This window comes from Canis aureus, chromosome 31, assembly GCF_053574225.1.
Source record: "Canis aureus isolate CA01 chromosome 31, VMU_Caureus_v.1.0, whole genome shotgun sequence".
NCBI classification, from domain to species: Eukaryota; Metazoa; Chordata; class Mammalia; order Carnivora; family Canidae; genus Canis; species Canis aureus.
In genome coordinates this window covers 30,569,700-30,587,217 of record NC_135641.1, presented here as the reverse complement: position 1 = coordinate 30,587,217, position 17,518 = coordinate 30,569,700, and the positions used below count along the sequence as shown (strand labels likewise).

Below are 17,518 nucleotides of genomic sequence, written 5' to 3'. Positions count from 1 at the left end.
GGGAAAGGAGGACCGCGGCTGGAATTCTCACAGAATAATACACTGAAAAGAACCTGTAATTACTACCATTCTAGGAAAAAATATAGGCTATTTGAAGTTTGCTACTAGTTAATAGCAAAAACAAATAAAAAGACAAATTATTTTCAAGTACTTAGGAAAAAAACTTCAGGAGAATTTGCTTTCAATTAACACACCAATTAAAATTATTCTTATCTTCTCATTAAAAGAGGAAATACACCTGTCACAGGCACTAAAAATAATAAAACCATAATTAAAATGTGTTGGGTCTACAACTAGAACTCTTCTCTAATTCAAAAATGGGTATTTTTGAACAGTGGGCATAATGACTCCGATTGGGTGCAAGATGTGATCCTGGTACTATCACTGTTTCAAGAGAGAGGGAAGCAATCACCCCAGTCACCCGAAGAGAGATGTTCTGCAAGTCCCCAAGGACACAGATGGAACAGAGCAACCAGTGGGACAGGAAGCCAAGGTTACAGGGAGCACATGAATAATCACGGTGACAGAAGCATAAAATGGTGCAGCTTCTTTGGAAAACAGGCAACTTCTACAGTTGCCTACCATATGATCCAACCCTTCTACTCCTAGGTATTTACCCAAGAGAAAAGAAAGAATATGTTGCTATGAATTAATTCCAGCACTTTCATGAGTCATGGAAACTAGAAACAACTCAAATGTCCATCAATAGGTAAATAGGGTATATCCATAAAATGAAACACTACCTAGCAACAGAAAGTAATGAGCTATTGACATACAAAACAACATAGATGAATCACAAAATAATTACAGGCTGAGTGAAAGAAGCTAGACAAAAACTGAGTACATATTATATGATTCTACTTACATTCATTTTAGAAAAAGCAAGCTAACCTACAATGATAGAAATAAGATCAGTGGTTGCCAAGGGACAGGATGGAGAGATGGCAAAGGGGCACACGGATACTTTTTGGGGTGAGAAATACGTTCATGATCTAATTTTGGGGATGGTTTCACAAGTGTACACATGTATCAAAGCCCATAGATTGCATACTTCAGATGTGTGCAGTGGATTGTCAATTCAACCTATATAGTTTTTTTTTTTTTTTTTTTTTTAAAGAATCCAAAGTGAGAAAAGAGGGTGAAAATAGAGGGTGAGTTCCCATAGATGAAATAGGCTCAATGTGGAGGACTCAAACCCTAAGAAGTGAAAAACCTCACAGAAGGATCATTGAGAAGAAGAGGTGGAATTATAGTCCAGTTAGGAAGAGGAGCACCTTGGGCACCTGGGTGGCTCAGTGGTTGAGCATCTGTCTTTGGCTCAGGTTGTGATCCCAGGGTCCTGGGATCGAGTTCCGCATCAGGCTCCCCTTAGGGATCCTGCTTCTCCCTCTGCCTGTGTCTCTGCCTCTCTCTGTGTGTCTCCCATGAATAAATAAAGTCTTAAAAAAAAAGAATTATAAAAAAAAAGGTACTCAAGAGGAGTACCTTGAGGCAATGGGCACTCCCACCCCACTGGGCCAAGTGGAGGGGAACCCTTGAATAGGCAAAAGAGTGATCCCAAGACAAAGTAAGATCCAGAAGAGGCAGGCAAAAAGAGAAAGCAGACTGCTCAGGCTTGCAATGAGAAGAGAGAAGCTGGCTTTCCCTAGGATTGCCCTGTTTACCAAACACAGTAGGCAGGGAAATGAGAATTTGGGGTGAATATGAATATCAGGGAGTAGGACTTGCCACACTAGTTCTAGATTTCATATCAAAGGCACCAGTCTCCAGTATCTTTCTTTACTCCTTAACTGTGTGTGGCCCTTGATGGGTGGGTGATGCAGGCCCAGGGCAGTACTGTGAGAAACAGGCAGGTACTAGATGAGCAGGGGCTGGCCAACTGGAGCGGGCACTTCTGGGAGTAGTTCTGGCTGTTGGGTTGAATGGCTCCCTCCCTCTGTGTGTGAGGCATTTGTGCCAAGCAGGAGGGAGCTACTGGGGATAAGGCAGTGGAAAAGGAAACTTTGCTGCCCTCAAGGCTCTGACATAGAGGTGGGGGTTGTTCCATCAAGGAGGAGGTTGGGCCACTAGAGGCAAGCGTGTCTAGAGGGGTAGCAGGATGTAAGGTCACCAAAATGTTTCCTTCAGGACTCCCTCTGGCACCTTAGAGCTCTGACCCCAAAGAAAGTTCCTGGCAGGATCCAAGCCCATCATCCCTGGTTGACACCAAGGGAGAAATTAGCTGCTTTAACCCTTTCACAAAGAAAAGGTCAGCCCTAGGGTTTAAATCCCACCTAGATGTTGTGTGTTCTTAAATTTGCCTCTAAATTTTGCCTAGATTAGGAATGACTGATGGTCAACACATTTTTTTTCTTTTTTCTTTTTTTTGGTCAACACATTTTTGGGATCTCGTCCTTCACTTTGAGGTCTTGCTGCTGCCTATTCCAACGAAACAGACCAAAACTAAAACCATATATGTGAGAAGAGATTAATATTTAATGGGATTTGATTATTTCTTAATTACTTAGGTTCTTAATATACACTATGGAAGGGGGGACTTGTCATTAGGAAACCTTTCCTTCCCTTTAACTTCAAATTGTTTTTAGCCTTAAAATGAGAAAAAAACAAACAAATAAAAACCCCCTAGTCTTGGTGTAAGAAGAAAGCCTTTCATAGGTTACTTAGTGGGCCCTTAGGCCCAGTGTCTTAACTTCAATGGGCCTCAGTTTTCTCAACTGCTATATGAGGGGGTTGGCTTAGGTCTGAGGCATGTGTGTCTAATAGACCATTGTCTGATTGATTGATTGATTGATTCATTCATTCATTCATTATTTGAGGACTTACTGCATCCCAGGCATTATCACAGGCACTAGGTTACAGCAATTAAAAGCCAGGCAAGACTTACACTACAATTTGATTCTAGAGAAATCAAAAATGAAGGGGAACCAAACAAGAGAATGTCAGGTAGTGATAAGCACTAGAAAATACGCCAGAGTGCCTTACTTTACTTTGGGATGAGTCATCTGCAATGATGGAAGGAACCAGCCACTAGATTCCAATACAGGCAACCCTACTGGGGGTTTTCCCTCAGGTGGGAAAAGGTTACTTGGTTCTCTTCAAAGGTAAAGGAGAAAACACTCCTCTTTTTCACTTTATACCGTTCCTCCCAGCAGTCTGTATTAATTCCATTTATATACACAACTTTTTAAGGAGGAGCAAAAATACTTGATTTGAACAACTTCTTCTAGATAGGCTTTCTCTTCTAGATGACTGCTTTGTTATTCTCAAGTTTCTGTCCTCATAGGTATAAATTCTCCCACTTATTCCAGGCAGGAGTAAAGAGGATTGAAATCAGTGTTTTTAAAATTTTATGACAACAACCCATAGTGCGAAATAAGTTTTACATCACGACCCAGCATTACATAAAACCAAAAGTTTTTAAAACCAAACTTACGGTAACTACCTGCAATAGATAGTGGTATATTCTATTTTATTTCATTCTTTTTTTAAATGCTAAGGTGATTTCATCAATAACTTACAGTATGAAAATCACTATTCTAAACTGACACTGGCTAGTAATTTTGTTATTAACAAGCAAAAAAATGGTAAAATTGATTAAACACCCTCAAAAGCTCTTCCCTTCCCCCTTTTTTTTCTGTATTCATATTTGCTTTAAAGAAATGGGTTCCAAACTTCTCTGTGTAACTTGTGGAGGAAATGCCCAGAGGGGGCATTTTCAGGGGCACTGGGGTGGAGGGAGGGGGACCCAAATATGTAAATTGTTTAATAGGTGAAGAGACACCTTTGGTTTCAAAGATTGCCAGAGAAGGCAAGATTCACAAAGTCCTCACAATAACAAGGCTGTGGGCGTGTCTGGTGTTGGGTTGCGGGGGGAGGAGAGGGAAGGGATGCTGTTAAGTAATTCATTAAATTTTAAGTTCCTAGAGGGGAGTCAGCCCGCATCCCTATCTTCCCACACCAAAATTCAAGTCTCACATGGGCACATGTGTAACTGCAGCACGGAGGATCAGACCTTGCATTTAGCACATAGCAAACAGGTGCTCCATAACATTTTGTTTAATAACTTTTAAATAATGGAGCTCGTTGTCATCGTCAAATCCTAACTTGGCACGTACACCAATTATTCTCCTGGAACGTAAAAATGTCATGCAATGGTAAACGAAATGTGCTTATCTTCAAGTCACTGTTTAAGTCCAGGGAGCTTAATCAGGTATTTTTCCCAAGCACTAAGTGTGGGGTGTTTTCCATTGCAAAGTATGAGAGAGAGGATTGGTTGTAATGGAAAGATTCCACATCTGCTAGTGCACTTGGTAAACAGCTGGGATTAAAATGAATGTGTTAATTTAATAGGTAGTTTCTCAAGGGACACTAACCAGTGGGCTCTGTCAGCCAAGAGCTCTGTCTGATTGAAACCGTGCCAACTTCTCCGTGCATCACGGTTACTGTCCTCACCCCTGAAGTCACAAGTGCATGCACCCAATTTCCAGTAGCCCCAGGGCCCTGGAGCCAAAAAATTACACCTGCAAGCCAGCATTCTCCCGCACTGCCGCACAGCTGCCACACACGGAAAGCAGCTCGGTGCGACTGCGTGCCCTTCAGCCCCATTTAGGGACATCATTAACCATTTCTAATTACAACTGCTGCTTTATCTCAAAGCAGTGATAAACAGCAGAGCTCCATGCCTGACGTTTTTCTTTTAAGTCGTTTATCTGCTCTCGTCTCGGGGGCAGGAGAGATGTTGAGACAAGTGCAAACCTGCCAGAGCTGCTTATTATAGATGCAGTCCTCCTCCTCTCCCTCTCTCCCCTCCGCTTCTGCACCCCTCCCTCTCTGGATCTCCTGAACCGAGGCAGTGGCCTCTGACCAGGAACTGCCGGGGGCTCCTCAGCAAAGCAAGGAAGGATTCACCGCGAGGTGCAGGCCACAGAGGCCACAACCGCTCCCTCCTCCGGGCAGGTCAATCACCCCATCCCCCAGGTCCACAATAGGCCCCCCCCGCCCCAGTCTTAGAGGGGGGCCGTCACCCGCTCGAATTCGGGAGCCTCCGCGGAGGGGGGCGAAAGGTCCCCGACCCCGCTGCCATTCCGAGGTCGGGCCGGCGGCCGGGAGGTGCACGGGGCCAGCCCACGTACCGGCGAGACGCTGGCGGTAACGAAGGGAGACCCGCCACGGCCGACGCAGCCACAACTATTAACGACTTGAAATATCACCCGCAGGGCCCGGCTCCGGTGCCAAGATCTCCCCGGATTTATTTTCAGGCAAGTGACTCACAACCTCGTCTCCACAAGTAATTCCATTCAAATGAGTCGCCGGCTCCCCTAACCCGACTTTCCGCGGCCCCCGGCTGCCCCGCCCCCGGCCGCCCCGCCCCGCCCCGCCCCGCCCCGCCCCGCCGGCGAACCCAGAGCGCGCGGACCGAGCCAGCGTACCCCGGGGAGCCGGCCGGGCCCCCCCTGCGGGCCGGGCGCGCGGGCGCGGCGGGGGGCGTTCGCGAGTGTGCGCGCGTGGGCACGCGCCCCGGCCAACTTACGGAGGTGGAGTTGGTCCTCGCCTGGCCCTGGTTGCGCACCTCCTGCTCCCGGAACTGCAGTCCGGCCAGATGCTTCTCCAGCGCCTCCCAGTCCATCGGGGGCGCCGGGGGCTCCTCGGGGACGCACGTCCCGCCGTCCGCGGGCGGCACCGCGAGGACCCCAGCTGCCGGGCCCCGGCCTCCACGTCGGCCCCGCGCGGGCTGCGGCTTCTGCACGGCGCGGCGGGGGCCCCGGGAGCCGCCGGGCCGGCCGGCCACCACCACCACGTTGCCATTGTGCCTGAGGTCCTGGGGGTCGTGCGGGTGGTGCAGGTTGCCGTTGGGCACGGGAGGCGGCATGACGGTGGTGGCGCCCTTGCCCCCGCCGCCGCCGCCGCCGCCGCCGCCGCCGCCGCGGGTCCTGGCGCTCACGCCCCCCGGCTCCCGGGCCGGACGGCGGGCATCCCGGCACCCCCGCTCGTGGCGCTCGTCCTCCTCTTCCTCCTCCTCCCCGTCCTCCTCCGGCGCCCACTCATCAATCACCTTCTTCTGGTAGACCGGGAAGGGCTCCTCATAGTCCTCCAGGGCAGACACCAAGTCCAGGCTGCCCCCCGGCGACGACGAGGATTTGCACTCGGAGCAAGGGGTCACTTTGGTGGAGTTGGACTGCGAACTGGCGCGGCTGCTGCTGCTGCTGCTGCTGCCGGCGTCACTGCCTAGATCCATCCCATCCTCTCGGTAATCCTGGGGGGGGAGGCAGAGAGTGAGCCGCCGGGCCGAGCCTGCTCCGGCCGCCCCCCGCGAGCCCCCGACCCGGAGCCCCGCGCCCGCCCGGCCGGAGGTGCGCCCCCGAGGCTCGGGCCGGAGGCCCCCCTTAGCCCACCCCCCACACTTCCTCCCCGCGACTAACCCTCCGATTAGCAAAGGGGGTGCCCAGCCACGGGCGCGGACACTTTCCTCCAGAGGCGCCCCGGGGCGCGCGTGGACTTTGTTGTAACCATTTTGCGCCGGGCGCCCCGGTACCCCGCCCCGAGGATTCTCCGGGAACCACACACTTTGGCAGAGAATTATAATTCCCCGGGGGCGGGACCGAGCGGAGGGTGGGCGGCCCCTGAATCGGCACCTCGCTCGGGGCGCCGAGCCCGCCCCGCCCCGCCCCGCCCCGCCCCGCCGGGGTCCGCTCGCGAGCCGGGCTGCACTTTCTAAGGACCCGCAGGCAGCCCGGAGGTCGCGCCCCGCCCCGCCCCCGCCCCGCCCCCGCCCCGGGCCGGCCCGTCCCCTCCTCGGCTCGCCGGGAGGCTCGGGTGGGGGCGCTCGCCTCCGCCGAGGGGTGCGGGGCCGGGGCGCCGGGCGCAGGGAGGACGCGCCCTCGCGGCGGCGGAGCGGGTCCCGCCACGGAGCATGCCCAGAGGCTGCGGGGCGCGGCGGAGGCCGCTCGCCCGGTTTTCGCGGCGGCGGGCTGGGGCGGGCTGGGGCGGGCTGGGGCGGGAGGGCCGGGAAGAGACCGGGGGAAGCGGGCGCGGGGCTCCGGGGATGCAGACTCGGCCACTTCGCCGGGGCGGCCCCCTGGGGAGGCTGCTGGATTCCAACCCCAGATGCACTAATATTTTCCGGGCGCGTCTCCAGCCCTCCTTTCGGGGCGCGTTATCCTGCCTAAGCCTCGCGGTACCCCAGAGCCCCGGGCGCGGCGCATCCTAGCCCACGCGGAAGTCCCCGAGCGATCCGGCGAGCCCCCCCCCCCCCGCCCCGCGCGCGCAGACAGAGCCCGTGTGGGAGCCCGAAGCGACGCGTGCTCAGTGGTCGTGCACCATCATTTCCCCTCCACCTTCCTCGGCCACTTCCTCTCCCTCCACCGCCCAGCTCCAGTCGCCTCGCCGGCTCCCCTGGCAAGTTCAGGCTGTGGGCGGAACCTGTTGCTTTAGCTCACGCTTCCTTCCCCCTCCGGGCCGCACGCTGAGGATGACCTCAGAGGCCAGTGTGTCTGGGGAACGGAGGGGTCAAGCGTAGGGTGGGCCCGATACCTGGAATTGGGGAGGAGAATCTGTGCCAAAGGTGCAGGCGAACCTCTAGAGCCGCCTTCGGCCACCTCCGACCAAGGAGACCGTAAAGGAGGGGAAGAGGTGGGTATCAGGCGACCTGCTCCTCCTGGCACGTGCACTGGCTCTGCGCCTTCAAATTTTTCTGGAAACCGAGTCAGAGAAACATATGCTGGCTCTTTCCGAATACACGCTGGTTCCCCGAGTTTGGCAGCTCATCTAATTGGGAACAGGTTCCGCGAAGTGAAAGATAGCAACACTTGAAAAACGTGGATGGGTCATCGAACACCTTTTCAGGATTAAGAATTTCCAGTGAACCGACCCACCAGTTCAGACTTGTAAGAACTGGGAAGCTAAGAACTGCCCTCTTTGGTGTTTATGAAAAACAGTACTTTGAACTTCAATGGTCTCACATACTGGCAGAAAAATATAAGGTGATGGATGTGTTAACTAGATGGGGAGGGTCCTTTCCACTCTATTTGTATCAAATAACCATGGCATACACTTTAAATATTTATAATTTTATATGTCAGTTATACCTCAATAAAGCTGAAAAGTTTCAAAAAAGAAAAAAAAAAAAAAAGCCCAGCACTTAATTTTACAACAGATTGGGGAAAACCAGTTTCCCTGAACTTCCAGATTTGTACTGTTTCCAATTATTCCCAGTGAATTCAAGCCTGGACCAGGCCACTACCCGGGGCTTTGCACCCTCCAGATTGAGGAACAGGGGAATGCTAGAAATTCTTCAGTAGGGAGTGGCTGCCACCCTGACATTTCTTCTAGGTCCTAATTGGGACTTGGTGCAGAGACCCTTTGTTTAAGTGATTTCAGTGAAGTGTGACTCTTTCCTGTGCTCCGTAGGCCTGAACCAGGGAAGATAAACTAATCTTTTAACTTGTCTGGAAGCAGCGGTCTTATGAATACAGGAAAAGGGGCCTCTGTTCTAGCCCCTTTACAGCTCTTCTGTAAAAACAGGACTGATTGTAATTTAAAATGTCTTTTATGGTAACATCTGTAAACAGCCTGCTTGGGCTCCAAATATGGTTTGATTTTGAGGTTGCTGTGAAGCACTGGGTCAGCTGGCTGCCCCCATGTGGGATGGAGGTGGCCCTGAGAGTGTTCGGAGATGTGGATAGGAAACATTGTGTGCTGCGAACTAGCTAGCTGCTTCTCAAGTCACCGTGTGATTTGGCAAGGTTTAGGTCAGGAAGGGCTCCCTGCGCTGTGGCAGGACACAGGTAGACAGGGAAGTATTGATTAGCTGAGGTGATGAAGAAGCGTTGTGGTCTTGGCCCCAATTTTTAAACATTACGACCTCCTCACCCACCCACCCAGACTCCCTCTTGGGCTCCGACTCATCTCCCTGCTGCCCAGATGGTCCATGTTCAGGGAATGCAAAATAAGGCCTTAGAAAAACATTTGGCAAGGTAAATCCACTGCCAAAAATGCATGGCATTTCAAAGCCAAATAGAAACCTCTTTGAATTATCTGTCCTTTTAAATTATTTTCTGACCAGATATTCTGGATCAGATGGGAAAGTACCAGGTTTCCTTTTTTCTTTTCTCTTCGTGCAAGGTGCCTTGGCTAGCCCAGTTTCCATTCTGTTTCCAGCTTTCCATCTCCTGCCAAGAACTGTCCCATTTTGGAACAGGAAGCCCTGCCAATTCCTAGGCCGGCGACAGTCTACGGATATGTCCAGCAGGATGGAGAGATGATTTGGAAAGTGATTGAAAGGTCCTGTCTTCCTGTTTAGAGGACCGTTTCTCCCAGTTAGAAGCTTGGGGCTTACAGATTTAGATTTGTCGCCTGCAGTCTTTGCACATTAGACATCAGAAATGTGAGTCAAGTGGGTGTCATCACAGACCAGCACCGTCTGCCGTTAATCACCAAATCCTGTCTCTCTAGAATACTCACTGCCCCCCTCCCCCAGTCTAGATCACTATGTCCGGAAATTTCTAAATGGGCTTCCTACGACCTGTGCCCACTGTGTGCGTGCAGCCAGAGTGCCTTTCTGAAAGGCAAATCTGAACAAGGCTCTCGTCATTTCATCAAAACCCCCTTAGCTCCTCATTGCCCTTAAAGGAACTGCTTCCTGCCCAGCCTCCCCCAACTTCTTTTGGCAAATTTCTAGTTATCCTTTAAGTCTAGGCTTACATGTTACTTTCTCCAGGAAGGCATCCTGATTCTCTGTACCCACAAAAGGGATCAGGTAACTTTCCCATGCTCCTGAGACACTTGCTGCACTTACCACACACACTTTATTGAGGTTGCTGTTTAATTGCTTATCTTCTCTACTAGACTCAAGAAAACCATTTTATGTCAAGACCCAGGCCACACATACATCTAAAAATATTTAAAAGTTTCATCAAACCCTTCTTTTGTAAAATCCTATTCTGATTCACTAAAAACAAAATCTGCCCACCCATCACCATTGATTCTATAACCCTTAGAGGGATCAGGGCTCCTGCTATGAAAAAAAGACTCTAAGCTCCAAAATAGAAATTTTTTTGTTCGTGGTAACTGGAATGGAATAGAAGCTTCATCGATAGGTTGTTCCTGGAATTATTAATAATAACATTTAAGTCATTGAATTCCCGAAAACTCTCAGGGAGAAACTAGTATCTCCATTTATAGGTATGGATGCTGAAGATAGTGAGCTCAAGTAAGTTGCCTAATGTCAAAAAAAGGGAAAGTGGGGTGGCCTAGCCAGGGCTTGGACACAGGTAGCTTGGCTTCAGAATCCTGGCTCTAAGTCACTCAGTGAAAAGCTCCGTGCCCTTTGGTCTGTGTGCATATGGATACATTTACCAAGCAAAATGCCAGAAAGGGTCTCCTTCCAGCAACTTCAAAGGAGTTCTCAGTCTGCTGCCCTGCAGAGGCTCTTTGGGCAGTACTTCTGTCTAGGCGGAGAAGAAGGCAGCTGGCAAGAGCAGCTGCTCACTCTCCAGTGCTCACATTGCCCCACCTGTTCAACCATCAACAAGTTCAGCAATATTCAGCGAGTTGGGAGACTTAATTGTGTAAAGGCAGAGAACGGACACTTCAGAAAATGAAATTCCACCTCGTTATGAATTCCATGCTTTTAAGTATCCTCCCCTCAAAACAGACCCTTTAAGAAGGCAGTTATCGTGAGATTGGGATTTTCATTTTTGTCATGAATAGAAAACTGGAATAATACTCAAAAGGTAGGGATGAGGGCGTGTTTCTCAGAGGTCAGGGCTATTTATAGGTTTCTAATCTATCAGGGCAACACGTGTGAAAAGACATGGCTAAAATATTTAAATCCGGGGATCCCTGGGTGGCACAGCGGTTTGGCGCCTGCCTTTGGCCCAGGGCGCGATCCTGGAGACCCGGGATCGAGTCCCACGTCGGGCTCCCGGTGCGTGGAGCCTGCTTCTCCCTCTGCCTGTCTCTGCCTCTCTCTCTCTCTCTCTCTCTCTGTGTGACTATCATAAATAAATTAAAAAGAAATTAAAAAAAATATTTAAATCCGAAGGAGTGCAGATAGCAGATAGAGGAAAGAAAAGGTTTATCTGCAAAATTTCCAGACTAATTCAGAAATGATTGCCCCTAATGCTGCACCTTCTCTAAGTTGTGGCATTTAGAGTAATAAAGAAATAGCTGGCAAAGAGGTTTGTATTTCATCTTTATTACATGAATTACATGCAAGTCACATGCAGTACACAGATGCTCTCCCATTTCATCACCTGAATTTAACAGCACTGTGAGGCCAAGTGTCCTGGATATAGAACATCTGGGCTTAGTTTCCAGCCCTGTTTCTAACCAACTTTGTGACCTCAGTTTCCTCATGAAGGGGCTAGATGGCACGATCGCAGTGTTAAGCAAACAGTAAGAATTAATTGAATGAATGATTAAGTGAATGAACCAAAAGGCTTCTTCCAGCTTAAAGACCCTTTGGATTTCATCCTAAACGCTATGGGAAATATGGTATAAGAATATCTCTCAATGGTTTTATCACCTTCCCCGTTGGAAGCTACCAAGTTGGTTCCTCCACTAATTCGAAACCAAGGTCTATCTCCATTAGGCAGGCTGAAAGCATAGTATTTCTCCTGTATTTCTGTAGAGCCAGTGGTCAATCTTAACTTTTGGTCTCTAAATGTTGGTCTAAAATGTAGACATTTTGGAGATGGATCCTATATCCTCCTAAAGTAATTTTTTTTCTTACTTTCATTTACAGAGCTCTATTTTAATGGAAAACATCCCTTTAAAAAAACATTAGCATCTTAAATGTTTTGACTCTCTAGAAAACCATGAGAGTGCACTTCTTTCCTGCATTTCCCTCAATAAAATTGAAATGGCAAAATCTAGGCAACCTCAGCCCTTAAAAGATAGCTCCAATGACCTATTTTCTAAACCTGAAACCAGGACACTTGGCTCGACAGATACTACAGTGCTTACAAAAACTAGGTGAATGTATGAAATGAAGATTAAAAAGTCAATAGGCATTGGTGAACAAGGCAACTCTAACTGCAGCATGGGACAGTGTCTGTCTTTATCAGGGAAAAGTTGCACAGAGGTGCCAGTCAGGACTTCAACATATGGCCACACAGATTGTGCCCTGTCTGGTGCCAGGAGGCCCCTCCTGATCTGCACTACAGGGCCTGCCAGGAGGTTAACCATTTGGCACCTTTTGCACGCGTGGCGATGTAAATGGCGCCCCCTAGGGTTGCGCAGCAGGCAATCTGCACAACAGTACACAGAGGCTCTATTGGGAATCCCATTGGAAGGAAATTTTTTGATGAGATTGGAAGAGGAAGGCTGCTATTCTTTTCCTAATAAAGTCTTACTTTGGATGGACGGCACTGACAAGAATTCAACTTATTTAAACTCTTGTCTTTCTTTTTCCAGAGATTCTCTGTCATCATATTCTACTTCCCTTAAGTTCCTAGCAATTCTTGAAAATGCAAGTCTGTAAGCAACTCTTGAGTTTATTTTTTGGGCTTCATTGTAGGGCATAAATTACATAAAAGGACATTTAGGGAAAGCTAGGGAAGTTCATAGACCCGTTGCGTGAGCTCAGGGAAGCGTTACAAGTGACAGGCACTGAGACCATGTGCCCATGACCCCAGTACAAGATGAACTGCCTCAGAAATTGTGTGCCTTGTACTTTGATGTGTTATGTTTGTCAAAGAGGAACATCCTCACAGGATGCTCTAGGAAGTAAAACTCTGTTCTGGTCACTTTTCGACATAACTTTGGAAGTGTTATCAAATCAGAAAATAACTGCTGGCACCCGTCAGTGCCATGCAGGCAGGAGGAATGCATGTGAACGTGCAGAAGGAGGCGGCTTGGTGGAATAGGAGGGAACTCTTCCAAGAGCCTTGGCTCTGCCTCTGTTTAGCTCTACATTTATGGGCAAGGCAGTCCCTGCTGCTCCTCGGGCCACCGGCCTTATTATGGAAGGAGAGTTACATGAAATTGTCAGATGTCTTAAGGGTTAGGCAGGTGAGGTAAATGAGTGAAGTGGGCAGTATGGGTGGCAGGGAGTCCCAGGATATGTCACTGAGTCACTGGACAGCACAGCACAAAGGCGTCCGTATTAAAATTCAGAACAAAAAGCATTTTTATCTTCAGTTTATTCCTGAATCACCACTTGGACCTCTGCTCTTGGCTCTAGATGCCCAGAGTTCTAAGACTGCATGAAAATGGAAGAGTTAGGGAAACCATCCATCTTGGCTTATGTAGGAGGGTCCTGCTTTATACCTGTCGTCCTGCCATAATAATGAACAGCACATTTCTTCACTCTCAAAATGTCCCACTTTACGTGATAAATTATATGATCACTCAAAGTAAGGGAGAATGTGAAAAATGTTCAACTTCACTAGTAATCAAAGAAACGCAAGTTCAATAATAATGAGGTAACATACTGCCTATAAAAATATTTTTTAATTTATTTATTTGACAGAGAGAGAGAGAGAGAGAGAACAAACAGGGGGAGTGGCAGGCAAAGGGAGAGAGAGAAGCAGACTCCCCCCTGAGTAGGGTGCCTGATGCGGGGCTCGATCCCAGGACCCTGGATCATGACCTGAGTCAAAGGCAGACACTTAACTGACTGAGCCACCCAGGCACCCTGTTTTAAAGTTATTTAAAACTTTAATAGTCATTGTCAGAATGAGTGCAAAGAAACAGACATATATACTATTGGTGAGCTTAATAAATTGGTTGACACAAACTTTCTGGAATACCATTGAATAACACTGAATGATAATATACAAACTTTCTGGAACATTATTTGATAATACTCTTTGATAAATGTCTTCCCAAAGTTTATACCTCCTAACCTGTTAATAACACAGCAAGTATTTATTGAGCAACTCCTACATGAGAGGCACTGGATTATATTGTGGTGAAAAGAGAAGAACACTATTTTGCCTAAAAGGAAACATCAGTCTAGTGGAGAAACAGGCACTATGGGAGAAAAAAAGATACACAACAATTTCAATCACAATTTGTCATAAGTACCCCAAAAGTAGACTCATACGATGCTGAGAGAACACGTAGGTAGGTAGTATGCGTGTTGGGGGATGCATCAGCAAAAGGTCTGGTCAGCTGAAGAGGGAGGGTGTTCAAAGCTGAAGAAACAAACCCCTGAAATAAAGCTTTTGGGGCTGGAAGAAGCTTACCTCCATCGAGTATCTGCAAGGAAAGCAATAGGTTGGAGCAAGAGAGTAGGGGAAAAGTGGCAAGAGAAGGGGTTGTGCCATTAAGATCTTCATCCTCACAGCCACTTAAGGCTTGTAAAAGCACACTGACATTTTTAGAAATGTTCTTCTTGGCAGAAAATTACAAAGGGGATAGAAGGACAGAGTGGGACCAGAGTGGATGCAGGGAGACCAATTAGGAAGCAAATATGTAGTCCAGGGAGGAGATAAATGTGGCTTAGGTGGGTGTAGCAGAGATGGAGAAAAATAGAAATATTAGAGATATATTTAGATGAGAGAATTAACAAGACTGAATAGTGGGGGTGGTGAGGGACAGAGTGATGTCACTGATGATTTCCAGCTTCGTATCATAAGCAACTGAGTGAAAGGTGGATGTCTCTTTGCTGAAATGGGCAATACGGAGGGAGGTTTGGTGGGGAGCAGAAAGAGGGAAGATATTGAATCCTTTTCAGACATTGTCTATTTGAGATGGTATAAAACATACAAGTATAGATGACAAGTAGATATCTGGAGATATGTGCATCCGGAGCTTAGAAGAGAAATCTGGGGCTGGGGATGTAAATATGGGACATTGTATATTTGAAAGCTTGGGTATCGGTGACACCTTCTGCAGACAGAGTGAGACGAGAAGGCCAACTTTCTAGCCTGGAGGAACTCCATCGCCATTTATAGAGCTAGAAGAAGAATGAGTTTGTAAGAAAGATAAGGAACAGAATGGGGTAAGAAGACAATAGTTACTCTTTAAAAAATCTACCCTAAGGACACAGAGATGAGGATCTAGATTTATGCATAAAGACGCTCATTGTGGCATTTACAATAGTGAAAAATTAGCTTCAACCTAAATGTCAAAAAATGGTGAGATGTTTAAATAAATTGTGACATACTCATTCTGTGGAATAAATGCAGTCAAATCAGATGCTTTTGAAAATTAAAACATTAAATGAATAAAAGAGGATATACTATCATATATACAACATCATCCAGATTTTGAAAAATTAAATGTTTTATGCCTAGAAAAGACGTAGCCACATGTTAATAGTGGTTAACAATAGATGGTAATATTACAGGTGATTTTTTTTACCTTTGTATCTACTTGGATTTTCCAGTTTCTTTATAATAATCACAAAACGGGTAGTAATATTTTTATGAAACAAAGAAAAATCATGCATATTTATTTTACTTTAAAGGAATGGTTCTGAATTTGTTGAAGAATCCCATTAAAAACAATTGTTCAGTTAAGCGTCCAACTCTTGGTTTTGGCTCAGGTCATGATCTCAGGGTCCGGAGATCAAATTTCGGGTGGGGGTGTACCGCACTCAGCTTGGAGTCGACTTGTGTTTCTCCCTCTCCTGCTGCTCACCCCCCTGCGTGCTCTCTCTCCCTCTTTCTCCCTCTAAAATACATAAATAAATATTTTAAAAAAATTGTTCAGATGAAGTAGAATTTATTTGTATGAGTTCTGTGACGAATCCTTTTATAAGACAATTTTCTGGTTCTGTAAATCACTTACTAGTTTGAAGTTTCTGAATGTCAGATTTTAGTACAAAATGTAGATGGGGTCAGCACACTTCTGAAAAAAAAGTTTTGGGGTTTTAATGGACTGATGCAGGGGTCAGCAAACTTTTCTGTAAAGGGCTAAGTAGTAAATATTTTCGGCTTTGTGGGTCATTTAGTCTACAGCATTTTTAAAAGCAACCCTTTAAAAATCTAAACATTCTTAGCTCTTTGGTCATACAAGAACAGGTTGCAGGCTGGCTCTGGCCCACAACCCATAGTTTACTGACCTCTGCACTAAGGATGAATGCACAAGAATAATGCATAATACTTTTTCATTAAAAGCTGACATGATATTGGGACTGTAGCCAGGTGAATCTTCAGTTACTAGAGTACTAGAACCAGTTTGGGTTCATTTTCAATGTGAAGCAGAATATGTGGAAAAGATCTAAAAAATCTCTCTTTTTTTAAGGTTTATATATCTTTAGTAGAAAATTGACCCAATGCAAATATGCCAAGAAGTTGATATTTTTTAACCTAGAAAGTCAAAGCTAAAGGCAAATTTATTTATTTGTAAAATGAGAATCTTTTCGTATTTCTTCTGCAATCTTAGATTGTTGGTATTATGAGGTGTGCTGTTGTTACGTTCAAGAATCTATTCACTATGCCACCAACCCAAGGGTCATCCTTATTCCCCTCTCTCCATTTCCCCCTCTCCCTCCATCACCAAATGTACTTAGAGCTCTTGGTACTCTAGGCAGGTCCCCAGTCCTGGCCACCACACCTACCCCCCCACCCCAGTTGCTGTGAATATTGGCTACAAAGGCTCACAGCTATCCTCTACGGTGCAATTTATCCACCCACCTTCATCAAGCCAAGCATCCCCATCTGATCCACATCCTGCCTGGCATTTCTTCCTTCCCTATCCTGCTTCTCTCACTCCCTTATAGATTTATCTCTCAATAAACCACCTGCATCCAAATCCCTCTCTCAGGCTCTGCTTCTAGAGAATCTGACCTAAAACACCAAGTCTACTTCTTAAATATATTTGAATCTACTTCCTAAATATATTTGATTTTCAGACCACTATCTGCTTGGAGAAAGGGTACTAGACCACATGACGCTTATCATTTTATTCCAACCTATGAATAAATTTCAAAGTTTAGTGCATGATGTCAGTAACTTTTATGAATGTTAGGAAATGGTTTTTTATAAAATTATGCATCAGTGATCTGATAAAAGGACCCATAAGGATAAACAAAGAACTTGGAAGAGGTTTAGCTTTCAATTGACATTACTATATAGAATTATTGCTAATATTATTAGTACCAGTGAGTGGAAACAGCTGCATCTCCAATACTATCAATTCTGCTAATTGTTACTGCTTATATTTTTTAAATTATACTAATAACTAATAGCCTATAAATAATCTTCTTTTATAAGACCTTTCCTTGTTATTATACTATAATAGGTTCATTGATGCTTTGTATGATGTGACTATTTGCTGACTCTGAAGAATACCTTTATTAGGATATGCATATGTGTTCAATTTATCTTTTCAATTATACCTACATTAAAACCTTCAAAATTAGGTTTGCAAAAACAGGCTCTGTACAAGCAGTGGAGCCTGTATGACTTGTGACCTCCTGCTCTATTGCATTCTGGCTAATGATTCACAATAACCTTCAAGAATAAGCACCAAGTAAATCAAAGGGTTTTGCATGGCTCTTGGGGAAATGTTCATATAGTGCCTAGCATTCTGAGGACTAGATCTAGTACAGGGTGGGAGCTGGAAG

The 17,518-nt window shown here is 46.6% G+C and overlaps 1 protein-coding gene across 9 annotated transcripts in view; it reads right to left on the bottom strand.

The window, feature by feature from the left end:
* Nucleotides 1-17,518, bottom strand: part of SCHIP1 (schwannomin interacting protein 1) — a 723,769-nt gene that overhangs the window by 113,015 nt on the left and 593,236 nt on the right. For 3 of the 9 annotated variants that reach the window (XM_077880120.1, XM_077880121.1, XM_077880123.1), the window contains one exon: nucleotides 5,531-6,253. The exons of 2 other annotated variants lie outside the window; for them this stretch is intronic. In XM_077880120.1, the coding sequence (XP_077736246.1) occupies nucleotides 5,531-6,253 (723 nt within the window). Of the gene's footprint in view, nucleotides 1-5,530; nucleotides 6,254-6,419; nucleotides 6,556-7,334; nucleotides 7,434-17,518 lie in introns of those variants that run through there. 4 more of the 9 variants (XM_077880124.1, XM_077880122.1, XM_077880125.1 and 1 more) reach the window with 4 other exon arrangements.